Below are 14,418 nucleotides of genomic sequence, written 5' to 3'. Positions count from 1 at the left end.
TGCTATAACAGCTCGATATTTATCACAAAGATCACCTAGTAATGGAGCCTCACTATTTTTGATTGGCGCTCCCAACGATATATTAGAAAACTCGCGATAAAATTGCTTTTGCACTTTCACGAACTGTTTGGACGAGAGCACTGTGTTAAGGTGGCCGTTTTCTAAGATACGTTGTCGATTATGAAACGAATGAAGGAAATGTGTTGTTGACTTTCTTTGTAAATTTTGTGACGGTTTATCAGCAGCGGTAGTTATCAATGTACAATATAAACAGTTATTAGTACAAGCGTTAGCAAAACAACATGCAGTCACTCTAAGCTTTTTAATAGGACTGACTAGCTCATTGACAGCTGGAAAAATTATAAAATGAAAGAGAGCATTTATAAACAAAAAGTGTTACCATAAATAAAAATAAAATTATTAAGATTATATTACAGGTTTTTAAAGTTTTTAAAATATTACTAATAGAGGTGTTTTCTTTTTCTTTTATAATATCGTAATTGATGTTATTAACAAATATATAACATATTTTTACAATAGTTGCAAAAAAATCAATATTTTCTACACAAAGCTTTACATGTATTACAATTTAATTTGAGCAACTTAAGTTTTATGTAGACGGGACGTTATGTGGAATATGACAGATTATTTGGCGAACTTCCAAAAACATGAAATGCACATTTTCATACACTAACGAACCTTTGCACAAATGCTGTTCAAATTCTGCATTTGCCCGAGTCAAATCAAACCGCAATTTTGCTAAATCTATTTGTGCATACAAGAAAAAGAGATACTATAATCACAAACAATGACATACGTAAATATGCTTTAATAAACTATATTTTCTACAAAGACAGTAAACATATGCACAAAAGTTATACCGTTTTTTACTTTCCACGCTTGTAAAGCAGTACGAGCACCACTTTTTAATGCATTTCTATACATTATTTACCACTGTTAGACGATTTGCAAACAATTGCTCACAGAAACTGTTAAAAGTATTGTATTGTACAATGCTGTTGAAAAAATTAACAATTCAAAATGATAATTTTTTATAGTAACAGTTAGCACCGAAAAATTTAAAAGAAATAAAATTAAAAATAGTTTTATAATCTTACATAAATTAAAAATATAAAATAATAATAAAACTCTTATTTTAACAAAAACTAGAAATTAACAAAAAAATTCTTAACAAAGCTTCAAAAAAATTGTTTTACTATTGTGAATAGTTTCTTTAATTTTGACAACTGTTTTCGTTGAATATATTTTTTAATAAAGTTCCTTCGTTAAATAATTTAACGTTTGTCATTTGGTGAAAAGAAGACGTATTGAGCGAGAGTACATTTACTTAAGCCGAATATCAAATAAAAATGTTATCGAGGGCCGCATTACTTTCAGGTAATTACAAATATCAATTAAAAATAATAAAAAACAACTAGAAATGATGTATAGAATTTTAAAAATTCGTATAATTAAAAGTACGGTTACGCGATTCGTACCCATCGTGGTTTATGTAATCAGTTTGATTGTCAAAACTTGCAAAACGTCAAAAGCAATTTATAAAAAAATAAGTTTGTGCAAAATATAAAAACAATATAAATATATTTTTAGTTCAACGTCCATTTGGCGGAATAGCTGCCAGAGCAGCAACCTCTGCAACTCCTGCTGCGGGTGGTGATGGCGGCTCATCAACAGAAAAATTTGAACGTCGCATTCGTCCAGAACATCCTGGCAAAGTACGTATGGGCTTTATACCAGAAGAATGGTTCCAGTTCTTCTACAATAAAACTGGTGTTACTGGACCATACACTTTTGGTGTCGGTTTGATCACATATTTGTGTTCTAAGGAAATATATGTCATGGAGCACGAGTATTATAGCGGTCTCTCACTAGCTATTATGGCTGTGATTGCAGTTAAAAAATTAGGCCCAGCGATAGCCAAATATTTAGATAACGAGATCGATGTAAGTTTATCGTGAATACAATAAATTTTATTATGCAAAACTACAAAAGTCATTTGTAGAAAATCGAAGGCGATTGGAATGCAGGCCGAGAAGAGGAGCTTGCATTGCTTAAAGAAGCTATTGAAAATGAGAAAAAGGAACAATGGCGAGCAGATGGTGCTCTTTTGCTTATCGATGCCAAGAAAGAAAACATTGCTCTCCAATTAGAAGCTGCCTACCGCGAACGCGCAATGAATGTTTACAATGAGGTAAAATTTTTAAGATTTTGTCATTTTTTAATGTAATTCGGTTTAATTTTTTTGTTTACAAATTTTAGGTGAAACGCCGCTTGCAATATCAAGTGGAATGTAATCATGTTGAGCGTCGCATTAACCAAAAACACATGGTTAACTGGATTGTAAACAATGTTTTATCTAATATCACTCCACAACAAGAAAAAGAAACGCTTAACAAATGCATTGCTGACTTAAGTGCTATGGCTGTGCGTGCTAAGTAATTTTTAAGATAATCGGTTACATAAATTAAAAACATTGCTCTAAAAATATATGCAGGAAATCAACAATATGTGGTCATAATATTTTTAAAAGTAAATAAATTCCTTCAAATAAATTGAAGTTAATTCACATGGTTTTAAATTTAATTAAACAAATTTTAAATTTAAAAAAGTATTCAAATGCCTTGCATATTATTCCATTTAAAATAAGTCTGAAGAAGTTGAATTTTGATACATCAAGACGACAAAGAAAGCATAAAAAAAGTTAATTTTTAACAATTGTAACATATTCCTATTAAATACTTAAAAAAAGACTGATAATAATTTTAAAATCAAAACACATCAAAGCATCCATAGATGAAGGCCACTTTGATAATATTATACAGCGTTTTGTAATTAAACCTTTAATTCATGAAAACATCTCGTCTTAAAAAACTGCGTTTGAGTTAATGGTTCTCGAAGAAGCTGGGACTGGGTCTTTTTAGAAGACTAATTGGTCTCAATTAGATTAAATAACTAGTGTTGGTATAAGATAATTTGTATTTCTACAAAATCTTTGTGAAATTAATAGAAAACAAACATAGCTGCGCTTAATACTCAGGTGTGGAGACTAATGAAGACTTTATATGATATTACGTCATTGCCGTAACACTATTATTTGCCATAGAGTGCTATGAGTAGTTTCAGTATCATGTTTGAGATTATGCTAAATTAAAAAAATAAATAATTGCGACATGGTGTTACCTTAATAAATGGTCTGTAATTTAAGATTCATACATCATTCTCATGTTACTTTATGAGACCTTTCATATAATTGGATCATTATAGAGTAATATAGAAAACTTGTTTTTTACTGTACTAAATAACGTTAGTTTAATACTATATGTACTATAGTCTTAAAAATAGAAATATTCAAAACAAGAATATACTCCTCATTTCGTTAAGATAAACATATCGAGTTCTTTTTTTCGATCTCCATTTTTGACAATTTGGTGCACTTATTTTAACAGGGTTGTCATTTATTTATTTTCATGTAATATTGAGCAAGTACTGTTTTTGATTAAGCAAATGTCACTTCGAATTTACTTTCAATATTATATATTCGTTAGCTTTTTAGCAGTAATATGTTATCACAACAAAAAATATACGGTCGCCTTATGAATAATATCAGGGTGCTCAGATTGCATTATCGCATTTATGTTTGATAAATACAATTTTTCAGTCAATTATTTATTTGACTCTGTAATTTCAGATATCATTGACCTAGTATCTGATACTACTGACTGACAAATGAATATGTATAGACCACATATATATCACATGAGAGTGATTTGAATTTTATAAAAATAATTGAATATGAATTCTAAATAAGGGAAATTCTAAGTTGTGCCGATAATATAGTGATGTGTCGATACGTGTTGATAAATGGCTAAATGTGTGCAGTGCAAAAAATCCCAAGAAAAGTCCCATTTGGTTTAGCATCCACTTAGCCTAACTCGCACACGTCCTTAGCAGCATGATTAAATAATATATGGTGTACTAATAAATTTTGCAGACTTTTTTTTTTGTTGCTAAAAATTTGCTCAAACTCTAACCAGTTTTGAAGATAAATTATGCAAAAACACTTATTAGATTTTGGCAAGATTTTCATATTCGTATGCAAATACGTAATATATTTCAAATTTTGTACACAAAGTAAAATTTGTATATGTTAGTGAAAATGTGGTATTGTAACTAAAAATCTTGCCAATGTTTAACCAGTGTAGACGCAGTGTATTAAGTAATCTTTTAAATTTAACGTTTATCATGCTCTCTTTTTACGAGAGTTTCCTTTTAGTAATATGGTAACCCTGTTTGATTTGATACGTGTCATTCGTATACTGAGTTCGTAGATAAACGACTAAAGTGGACGGAGTTGGTTGCGTTTGTGAATTTGGCAACGGATACGTGGAAAATTAACATTTTTCTGAAAATAATAAGTAAATATGTTATAAATATATATTATAAAAAGTGATTTTAAATAGTTTCATTTTTTTAAATATTAACTTCTTCATAAATAAATAGTTAACAAGTAGGGAAATATATAAATAGTTTTGAAATCATATTCATTCTAAAAGAAGAAAAACAAGTATTTACTTTCTCCATTTTTTTATAATAAATTGTCATTTTTTTTTTAAAGATTTTCTGTTTTGTAAATAAAATTAAATACAACAACGAAAATGGCTCCACCACAAAGGATGCGTGTTGCAAATGAAAAGGCCAGCAAATATGTCACAATGCGAGGAAATGTACCAAAATCGTCGGTAAGGATTTACTTTCTTTTTGAAAAAAAAAAAATAAGTTATACTATATTTTTAGGTAACATAAGTTTAAAATTTCATTGCAAAAATTATTAATATTTAAATATTAAAAATATCACATATGTTATTTTAAAACGTAAATAATTTGAAGTGCCACGCCGTCATTGATTTCCGACTCAAGTTTTTGTTGTTTTCTTTTGTTTTGTTTTTACGCGTGCGAGAATTTTCGAATTTTATCAGTAAACGAATTTTGCTTAAATGCAGTTTCCATTGTTGATAAGATTAAAACACTTGTCGATGCTAAATTGCTTTATTTTATAAATTAAATATAATTTTTTATAAATGTTATTGCAAATAATATTCTAAATATATTTGTACGCCATATGCTTGCAATCTGCAAGAAGTCGCGGGGTCAATTGGAAATGGCAGTGAATTTTGTAGGCGAACAAATAGGTATAGACGACGAAAAAGTTACTAGTTTATCACTTTAAAATTCTAGCCCTAAAAATTATAATTTTGAAGTCTGTTAGCTTTGTTCTCATTTGTTAGAAATATATTTTCTAATAGACTAGTGGTTTCTTAATCGCTGTGCCGTTTGTCCTATCTCATGCAACAAATCTGGAATTACTGTATCTATATTTTTCTACTTTTTTTTGGAATCAGTTGATTATTAATAAAGTTCAGTCGTTTATCCTGAATTACCATGCAGAGGTAGAATAACGTCATACATACACGATATATTCATATACTCACTCAGTTGCCTTTTTGATTAGGCCTATTAAAGTAATATTTTTGATTTTATTAGTATTTTGTAAATTCTTTGAAATTTCTAATTGTTAGCATATACTAGCCACTCACTAACTACTGTTCGAATTCTGTCTTTTTCATGAAAATGACAATTCCGAACCGCTTCAAAATATAAAAGGTTAAATCACTAGTTACAAGTGCGGAATCTTAGTTCTATTCACTCCATTTTTCAAGCACTTGTTCCAGATCTTAGCTCTAATCACTTCTACTTTATCAGTTAAGATTTACTGTCTGGAAACTGAATTTGTCTGTTTGTGTGTGTAAACCTCCAATTATCTGCTAACTGGAACTTTGTTACTATTATGGCTCCAATGTATTGCCTAATGACAATACCCGTACACGGTGAAGGAATATAACTAGAAATACAGTCAAGTCGCCAATTGTCTACGGTATTTAGTGTAAGGTTACCATGTCAGCAAATATTCAAGATCCATTTGTCCAATCCCTTATAAGTTTCCGCTTACGCGTTTTCATATTTTTGAATTATTGCAAACATTATTTTGAGAGGTTAGAACTCTAAATGAGGCTTATCTAAATAGAAGAAGAAATACTCTTTGTGTTTATCTATTTTTATATTTCTACCCACGGTTGCCACTTGAAAATTTTTTTCTGTACCAAAATTGGTTTAAAAAGGTACCATTTCTGTAAAAAAAGGTCCAAAATTTTTTTTGGACCTTTTTGTTTTCTCGTTCTGTGTTTTTCATAGTGTTATAAATGAACAAAATATAAATAGTGCAAAGTTGCATTTATAAAAAAAATTAATTGGAAATATCCACAATAAAATTGGGTCGTCAAAAATGTACCAGTTTTTGAAAATGAGTACCAAATGAAAAAAAAAAAAAAAAAAGTACCAATTTTGGTACTAAAGTACCATAAGTGGCAACCGTGTTTCTACCTTTCTCCATGTTTATCTATTTTCAAATTGCCTCTCTCTCTCTCTGTTTATCTACCTCTCTCTTTGTTTGTATCCACGGTTGCCACTTATGGTACTTTAGTACCAAAATTGGTACTTTTTTTTTTTTTTTTTTCATTTGGTACTCATTTTCAAAAACTGGTACATTTTTGACGACCCAATTTTATTGTGGATATTTCCAATTAATTTTTTTTATAATTGCAACTTTGCACTATATTATATTTTGTTCATTTATAACACTATAAAAATCACAGAACGAGAAAAAAAAAGGTACAAAAAAATTTTGGACCTTTTTTTACAGAAATGGTACCTTTTTAAACCAATTTTGGTACAGAAAAAAATTTTCAAGTGGCAACCGTGTTTGTATCTATCTCTCGCTCTCTTTCTCTGTATATATCTCTCTCTCTCTCTCTCTTTCTCTGTATATATCTCTCTCTCTCTCTCTCTTTCTCTGTATATATCTCTCTCTCTCTCTCTCTCTCTTCCTCTGTTTATCTACCTCTCTCTCTGTTTATCTATCTCTCTTTTTGTGTGTATCTATCTCTCTTTTTCTTCAGTTCGAAGTTATTCACCTATTTTGCCTTGCAGATTCCAGGATAGGATTAGCTTTGAGATGTGATTTTTAATTGCCTTATAGCATGCCTGTGTTCTCGTTTTATTAATAATGACCTTTCAGCAGTTCGCAGAAAGCGATTATAGCCTTTGTCATCTATATTTAATTTAAATTTAATGTGAAGTATATTCATAGTCATATTTTTTTATATTCATTATGTCAATTATCGATTAATTTACTAATAAAAATTTCTTTTGATTTTCAGAAAGTAAAAGAAAACCAATATCCAGTTGGTCCATGGTTACTGGCATTGTTCATTTTTGTTGTTTGCGGATCTGCTATATTCCAAATCATTCAATCAATCCGTGCGGCGTAAAAGTTTATCTCCAAATTCTTCATCATTCTTCGCAATAAATCACAGCAAAAACACAATCAGCGATATTTACAAAAGTTAACTGAAATCATGAAATTCCCTTATGTGCTAGCGATCACTAAGCAATTTGCAGAACAATTTATGGAATCGAACACTGAACTTACCTGATCAGATATTGGCGTGTAATTTGGAGGAATTGTAAAAACAATAAAATTTGATTATAATGTAATATATTCTTTTAAATTATGTAAATTTAATGCAAAATACTTAAATATCATTTGGAAGCCACTGCGCAAGTTCTGACAAACTTTTTTTGAATTTATAATTGCTTATTTCTTTCTCGAACCAGAATTAATTCAATGAAGTGATCCACCGCTACTGATTACAGCAACAATATTTTAATTTAAATAATGTTATTTGTACAAAATTTAAAATCTTTTTACCTTAAAAGCATTCCTTTTAACTATTTTAATCGGCATTTTTTTAAGGGAATAAAATGTTATTTCTTTTAACTTTATTAACAAGAAATGATTTTCCGTTCATAATTTAAGTGGTAAAATTATATTGCAATATTGTCTTTTATTTTTTTGTAATATATAAATTATATAAATATATTAAAAAAAAACATTTTTTTACTTAAAACAAAAACATTTGTAAATATTTACTTTCAATTTCTTTTTATGTAATCAGCTTAAAGATTCATAACATTTGCTGATTAGATACAATTCGAAGTTATATATTGTATTATTAGTATTACAAAACATATCTACAGTAGTCCCTCTTATAACACGGTACCCTTACAACGAGTTTTCATATTACGCGATTTCATTTCCCCATATAACGCGGAGATTTGTACAGTTCATATTTAGCTTCGCGTACCTTTGCATGTGTGTATACGGGAATGCCCCTATGACGCGTTTTGCTATAATGCGGAACCTACCGTGTTATAGGGGAGTTTATTTTATTTTAAAATTATTTTAAATAGTTTTTTAGGCTTTTTTTGTAAGCTGATATGGTAGTGACACTTATGGTTACCTTTATTCAAAGTAAATGAAGCCGAAGTCGATAAAGTTTAACATATCTTTTATCTATATTCTAGATCACTAGGATAGCCCTGTTAATTTCAAGGTGTATAAGTTAGTACTGAAGAAACATATTTTGATCATATAATAGATCAAGAAATTTTGCTAACATCACCAATATAATTGTTAAAATTTTCCTGCATAAAACAATTAAATACAAATAGGAAAGTATCAACGATATGCAGAAATTTTTATGCAATTTTGACCCCTTTCAGAGGTAAAAATTCTAGCGTTTTTATTGAGATGCTCTATCCTCCTCGGTCCTGAAGGCTTCCCACAAAAAAAAAATTCTTAAAATCTTTTAGCTTTTGTTTATATGCATTCAAATAAAAAAAATAAATTAATTAGACGATTTACAGCAAAAGATGCTCTAAAATAACAAACACGAAACTATTAGTGAGCTGTACAGATGGATATATAGTAGTAAACCCTTCACAAAACTTCAAAAAAGGCAGTAGAAAAGTGTCCAGCCGGCTGCACGCCAGGACCGAAGAAGCTATAGAGATATCAGTACATTAGATATTTTTAAGAGCAACTATTTGGAAATAACGCTAATAAATATTGTAGAATATTTCACACTTTTCTACGATTTTCTTTAAATGACTACTGCCGGATCTGTGAGGAGTACCAGGAAGGATTTCATAGACCATGGACTAACAGCTTTTTAGAACTATTTTCTAGACAATCTCAGCTAAAAGATTCCTCGGTAAAAACAATCTTAGGATTAATTAAAAACTCCAAAAAAGGTTTTAAGTTTTCTCAGTTTATACGACGACAGAAATATGATTCTTCACAGGGATCTGAAGATTGTAACAGTTAAAAAATATAAAAAATACACAGCAATGAAATTTTATAAAACCATCTCAATTCAACATTAAGCAAGTTAAAGGTCCAAACCCAACAATTATTAAAAGATATGCAGAACTACACACATTAAGAAGCGACTAAGACGCTGAACCCATGTAAACACTTAAATCACCTTATTTTCCTAGTGAGGCGCTAAGAAGACCGCCACCCACAAAACAGAATTGAGGTCTCGTTCGACATCAACTTAAATAAATAATTAAAGAAAACAACAAACAAAATAATAATTATGGAAAGTAATTTTGTTTTTTTATAAAAAAAAAAACTTGTTTTAATATTGACTTTTAGCAACGTCAATATTTTCTATTGCGCAATATTTTATAAGTTTATAAAATAAAAAATCTCAATCAAAGCTGTAGAAATCGTATAATTTATATATTTGATTAGTAAATAGTCTGCACTGACTGATATCAGCAAATGTATTATTTATACTTTTGTATTATATATATTTATTTATGTTCATGTTCATGTTGAGTTTTTTCCGAGTTAGTGCATCTAGGCACTTTTACTCTTCGATAGCTGCGGGGTTTCTACAGAGTCTCACCCTTCTCATTGACTAATTTATGTATTCCTCAAAAGCTTCGTGATTACTCGTTGACTGATCTAAGATTTGCGTACCGCCCCGTGTGGCGTGAAATTATTCTGAATTAGATAGTGCTAAGTAGGGTACGCTCTGTCGCTTATGTGTTTTTTGACCGGGTGTATTCAAAGGTCTCTTAGCATACCATTTGTGCGGATGCATCAAGGCATTTTGAAGAGTCTTTGAAAAGCCCGACTTTGAGCAACTTGCAGCTTGTGGATAGTAGAGTTAGCAGCTTTGCTATACGCGACACATCCATAGAGTAGTGCTGGTCTAATTATCTGGCTGTAGATAATCTTTCTGTTCTTCATACAATCTCAGTATAAAAAATGGTGTTTGAAAAGTGATTGTAAGGAGTGCAGTGTTTTTACGCAATTACTTCTTTTGATTTGTATGTACTTGTGCCAAATGAATTTCTTATCAAATGTGATTCCCAGGTTTTTGATGGTGTCATCCCAATTAATTGCAATGTCACCAACTCTCACTCTCGGTGGATGTTGTCTGTGTTTACGAGTTATAACCAGGGCTTTAGTTTTCTCGTTGTTAATTTTTATTTTCCATTTCTGAAAGAATTTCAGGATGAGATTAACATGCAACGTGTAGGGTATATTTCTGGTATATTTATGGGAATATAATATGCATGTATTATATGTGTATAATGCTAACACCGATGGACTTACCCTTGGGATGTCAGACATAAAGAGAGCGGCAATCCTTGAGGAAAACCAACTTTTATTCTTTGGGCTGATGAGATGGTACTGTTGATTCTTACACGGAAAGACCTTTCGTGCAGGAAGGTACCGAGGATTTTAATCACCCCGACTGGGACACCCAAATGAGACACCGAAGGTCTAAGTCTGTTTAGGATCACTCTTTCAGCCAACTTACACAAAGCTGACAGCACGCTTATGGGGCTCCAGTTTCGCGGGAACTTCGGGTCCTTGTCGGGTTGAGGGAAGACCACAACAGAGGTCTGTTTCTAGATGTTAGGGTATTCACCTAGCCTAAACATACAATTAATTATGTTTGCGTAAGCATCTGTTGTTAAACTTGTCGTACCCTGGTGCAGATCTTATTTTCAATCTTGAGATTATTAGGGGGATTTCATCTTAAAAGCAAGGCATCTTCATTAGGCTCTTGGTTTAGGATATTGTAAATATCTTCGGTGAAATGTTCTTTCTCTTCAGTGTCATAATCACAGTCTTTGTTAGGCTGGAATTGAAGCTCCAGGAAGTCAGTAAAGGCCAAGGCTTTTTCTGAATCTGTATATTCTATGCCGGTTGCTCCCTAAATAGGCGGCCAAACGCAACAAAGCCATTGCCATTTCACTAGGTCTTTCAAACCGAATGAAAGTCCCTAAATAAACAGTGAAGATTCTGTTAATTTAATAAAACCAGAAAATCTTTTTGTCAAGGATTTAGGTAACACTATTTAACTCGGAGAAGTGCTGATTAGTTAGAGACAACACCCATCATAGCTCATTGCTTTCCAGACAGAGATAGTATTCTGTCCGTACCACAATTCGAGGTGGTGACATATAGTGTGAATAAAATTGTTTCTTTAAAGTTATCTAAAATGTCGAATATCGCAATAAATTAATAAATTTAATTCGAAATTTAGTTTCGAAAATCATTTCAAATCATCACTCAAATTTAAAAATGAGAAGCAACAAATGTCAAAACAGCTGTTTTCTGCTATTTTGGTTTTGTTGCAAGCAAATATATATAGGTTTTAGTATAGGAAGATTGCAATAAATTGCACGAAACTTTGTGCGTGTATTTTGTTGTTGTTAATTGCATGCTCATACAATCTGTGCATTTCGTGCACGTTGCAATTTGTTTGCAAGAGAGTGAATACCCCTAATGTGACATTGTAAGAATTTAAGTAATTGTGCATTCACTTCGTTATTACTCTATGATGTTTTTTTTAAAGTTTGAGTGTTATTGAAGTAAACAGATAAAATATCATAATAAATATTTATGCCGGCTATTTTAATCGGTTGTTTAGAGCTTCTGTGCAATCAATTAGCACTTTTAAACATTTAACACAAGCACCTTGTTTTTAATATAAAATATGATATTAAATAGTATCGGCCAATCATTTTTAATTAGATCACAAAATGAAAAAGCAAATATACCGGCACATATCAATGATGATATGGTAAGCAGTTTGAAAAAATTGTATAAAATAATAATAATGGATGTTCTTTCAGACACAGAAAGATGCGCCAATATTGCTAAATGACATCGATATGATAAAATACACAAGTAAACCTGTAGAATGGCACGGTTGTTTATATACATCAAAAAACATATATGACGAGTTACAAAAGCAGTTCAATGTAATCATAATAAACAAATTTTAGTTTTTAATAATATGTATATATATTTTTAACTTCAGCAACTTTCAATTCCTGTTTGTATTCTCGATGCAAATGTGCCTAATAAGTTTAAGCTTGGTGATAAAGAATGTGAAATTACAATGTTTCCAATTAAGGACAAAGTGGTGGTTTTTTTAATAAAAGGTATGTCTAATGCCAGTAAAAAGAAACGATACACCATTAACTTAATATTTATTAGATGGATATACAACAAATCTACACACAAACAATTTGGGAGATTTCACAATCTTTAGTTTAAGTCCAGGTTTAAGAGAGGCTATTAGAGCTGGCATTGATGTTTTATATATAAATGACACCGTATTTCAAAAAGATATTTCAGCAACATTCGTAGAAAATCATCCCGATGAAGAACTTTTAGAAGCGTTTGTATATGTTGTTCAACCACTTAAAGTTATTGGAACTACTGGTGCAACAATACCACAAAGTATTCGAGAATTATGTAAGGAAAATGAACCTCATTGGGCAAATAATTCATACAAAAGACAGTAAATTTTTTTGTTTGATATAAAGTTTAATTTATTCTAAAAATGAAATTGTCACAATAATAATTATAATGAAAATGGAAATATTTATCTACGTTCTCCTTTAAGATTACTGGATCTCGTTGCGTTTGCACGTCCGCCCCTATTAGTTTTGACGGGCGGTTGCGTTGTGCTCTGTACTCCTATCTGCGGTGTTGGCATATTGACAACACCACTAGTACTAGCGACCACCTGCTGTACAGTTGTAGCTGAAATAGGTTGAACTGTTGTCGCAGGTAGTACTCCAGGTGGATTGGTGCCCACCATAGCAATTCCTTGGGTTGCAGGTGGTTGCTCTGGTCGTTTTGGTTCACTCATATTTAATTGTTCATTGAAAATCATGCCAAATTCACCAATTTTAAACACCTCCCCATTCTTGCCAGAATATAATGTCAAACAATTACGCCATATGGATGCATAACCTTTAGTCAACTTAATAATATCACCCGGCTGTATAAGTTTTCCGGGTTCATCCCATATGGAGACATTTATGCAGGCGCTAGGATCACCAACTTTGAAATTCCTAACTTCTCGGTTTTCTTTTGTTATTGTTGCCGTCCCAATTTCTAATACAATAAATATAACATGTATATTTTTTAAGCCAGGCTTTATGTCTTTTATTAATATACATTCGCCGTTAAACATTTTATTTATGTTTATCAAAACTAAAATTGTTGAACATATAAAGTATGTTTTGTATTTTTGTCAGAGTTACCAAGTATCAAAAATTAATGTTCAAAACACGAACGATATTTTAAGATGCAAAACATAACTCAACTGATGTAATTCACGTGTTAATTATATATAAGTTTAATAAGATGAATTAATTATTTATTTTGTTGTACATAAGACTTTTAGAAAATTTTATTATAAACAATGATGCAATGTTATTGCGGCCTGGGTCTTTGTCTCGTTTCTTGATGCTTACAAAATGATATATTTCACAGTAGAGATGTTCAGACGGTAACTAGCTAAATTATATATATGAATACTCGTTTTTTGCGAAATTAAAACTTTACCAATGCAACAGGTATAACAATTTTTTCCATGTTCTGTAAAATATCACCTGATTTCTATTATTGTACAATATTGTTTTGAAATTAAAAGTGTTTTATGAAATAATTACTAATGAAATTTTGAAAGAAATAAATGGAAAGAAATGTAATGGAATAAGTTTTACATACATTTTCTATCTATTTTTTTCTTATCATTTTCATACTTTTATGTAAAAGAAAACATGCGAACACAAAATTAACTATTTTTATCGAGTTACTGAGCAAAGTCTGATCACCGTTAGTATAAAAACTTAAGCCAACATTATAATCATGGAATATACGCATTATGTTGAAATTTTGTCTCTGAATAGAAAAATATGTAACTGAAAATAAAAAGTATATGTAAAAACCTTTCAAATTAATTTTTTCCAATTAAAATGAAAGCAAACAAAAACTCTCCTACAACTTTTGCAGAACTTTCTGACACAAAAAAGTTGTTTTACTTACATAAATCAACATGTGCCAATGTAAACGGTAAAATTTAATTGGCTCACATAAATTGATTTAATTGC

The 14,418-nt window shown here is 30.6% G+C and overlaps 5 protein-coding genes across 5 annotated transcripts in view; 3 read left to right on the top strand and 2 right to left on the bottom strand.

Moving 5' to 3' along the window:
• LOC119679353 (inverted formin-2-like) overlaps nt 1-1,064 on the bottom strand; it is a gene marked incomplete at its 3' end in the record, with an annotated part of 5,981 nt that extends 4,917 nt beyond the window's left edge. Inside the window, exons 1-3 of the mRNA XM_038091662.1 lie at nt 882-1,064; nt 700-765; nt 4-350 (exon numbers count right to left, since the gene is read on the bottom strand). Of these exons, the coding sequence (XP_037947590.1) occupies nt 4-350; nt 700-765; nt 882-945 (477 nt within the window). The remainder of the gene's footprint in view (nt 1-3; nt 351-699; nt 766-881) is intronic.
• A 208-nt stretch (nt 1,065-1,272) lies between these two features.
• Nucleotides 1,273-2,587, top strand: LOC119669409 (ATP synthase subunit b, mitochondrial-like). Its single transcript, XM_038079292.1, has 4 exons — nt 1,273-1,398; nt 1,612-1,964; nt 2,024-2,212; nt 2,281-2,587. The coding sequence occupies exons 1-4, from the start codon at nt 1,371-1,373 to the stop codon at nt 2,458-2,460; spliced, it is 750 nt and encodes a 249-aa protein (XP_037935220.1). The 5' UTR covers nt 1,273-1,370; the 3' UTR covers nt 2,461-2,587.
• Nucleotides 2,588-4,326: 1,739 nt separating this feature from the next.
• Nucleotides 4,327-7,632, top strand: LOC119672744 (stress-associated endoplasmic reticulum protein 2). The gene is made up of 3 exons (XM_038083861.1): nt 4,327-4,436; nt 4,637-4,760; nt 7,296-7,632. Exons 2-3 carry the CDS (start codon nt 4,677-4,679, stop codon nt 7,404-7,406), a joined length of 195 nt encoding a protein of 64 aa, XP_037939789.1. The 5' UTR covers nt 4,327-4,436; nt 4,637-4,676; the 3' UTR covers nt 7,407-7,632.
• A 4,232-nt stretch (nt 7,633-11,864) lies between these two features.
• Nucleotides 11,865-12,888, top strand: LOC119672973. The gene is made up of 4 exons (XM_038084161.1): nt 11,865-12,089; nt 12,142-12,270; nt 12,330-12,453; nt 12,509-12,888. The coding sequence occupies exons 1-4, from the start codon at nt 12,003-12,005 to the stop codon at nt 12,817-12,819; spliced, it is 651 nt and encodes a 216-aa protein (XP_037940089.1). The 5' UTR covers nt 11,865-12,002; the 3' UTR covers nt 12,820-12,888.
• On the bottom strand, nt 12,832-13,496 carry LOC119672974 (SOSS complex subunit B homolog). The gene has a single exon (XM_038084162.1). The coding sequence runs from the start codon at nt 13,494-13,496 to the stop codon at nt 12,900-12,902; it is 597 nt and encodes a 198-aa protein (XP_037940090.1). The 3' UTR covers nt 12,832-12,899.
• Nucleotides 13,497-14,418: the final 922 nt, after the last annotated feature.

The sequence above is a fragment of the Teleopsis dalmanni genome, chromosome 1 (assembly GCF_002237135.1).
Source record: "Teleopsis dalmanni isolate 2A chromosome 1, ASM223713v2, whole genome shotgun sequence".
Lineage (NCBI taxonomy): Eukaryota > Metazoa > Arthropoda > Insecta > Diptera > Diopsidae > Teleopsis > Teleopsis dalmanni.
Note: the sequence above shows the minus strand (reverse complement) of the source record. Positions and strands in the feature narration are given on the sequence as shown.

Coding starts and splice junctions, on each gene's coding strand:
- LOC119669409 (XM_038079292.1), top strand. CDS start 1,371: ATGTTATCGAGGGCCGCATTACTTTCAG. Junction 1,399..1,611: donor GAGGGCCGCATTACTTTCAG/GTAATTACAAAT, acceptor ATATATTTTTAG/TTCAACGTCCATTTGGCGGA. Junction 1,965..2,023: donor ATTTAGATAACGAGATCGAT/GTAAGTTTATCG, acceptor AGTCATTTGTAG/AAAATCGAAGGCGATTGGAA.
- LOC119672744 (XM_038083861.1), top strand. CDS start 4,677: ATGGCTCCACCACAAAGGATGCGTGTTGCAAATGAAAAGGCCAGCAAA. Junction 4,761..7,295: donor GAAATGTACCAAAATCGTCG/GTAAGGATTTAC, acceptor TTTGATTTTCAG/AAAGTAAAAGAAAACCAATA.
- LOC119672973 (XM_038084161.1), top strand. CDS start 12,003: ATGATATTAAATAGTATCGGCCAATCATTTTTAATTAGATCACAAAAT. Junction 12,271..12,329: donor AGTTACAAAAGCAGTTCAAT/GTAATCATAATA, acceptor TTTTAACTTCAG/CAACTTTCAATTCCTGTTTG. Junction 12,454..12,508: donor GGTGGTTTTTTTAATAAAAG/GTATGTCTAATG, acceptor AATATTTATTAG/ATGGATATACAACAAATCTA.
- LOC119672974 (XM_038084162.1), bottom strand. CDS start 13,496: ATGTTTAACGGCGAATGTATATTAATAAAAGACATAAAGCCTGGCTTA.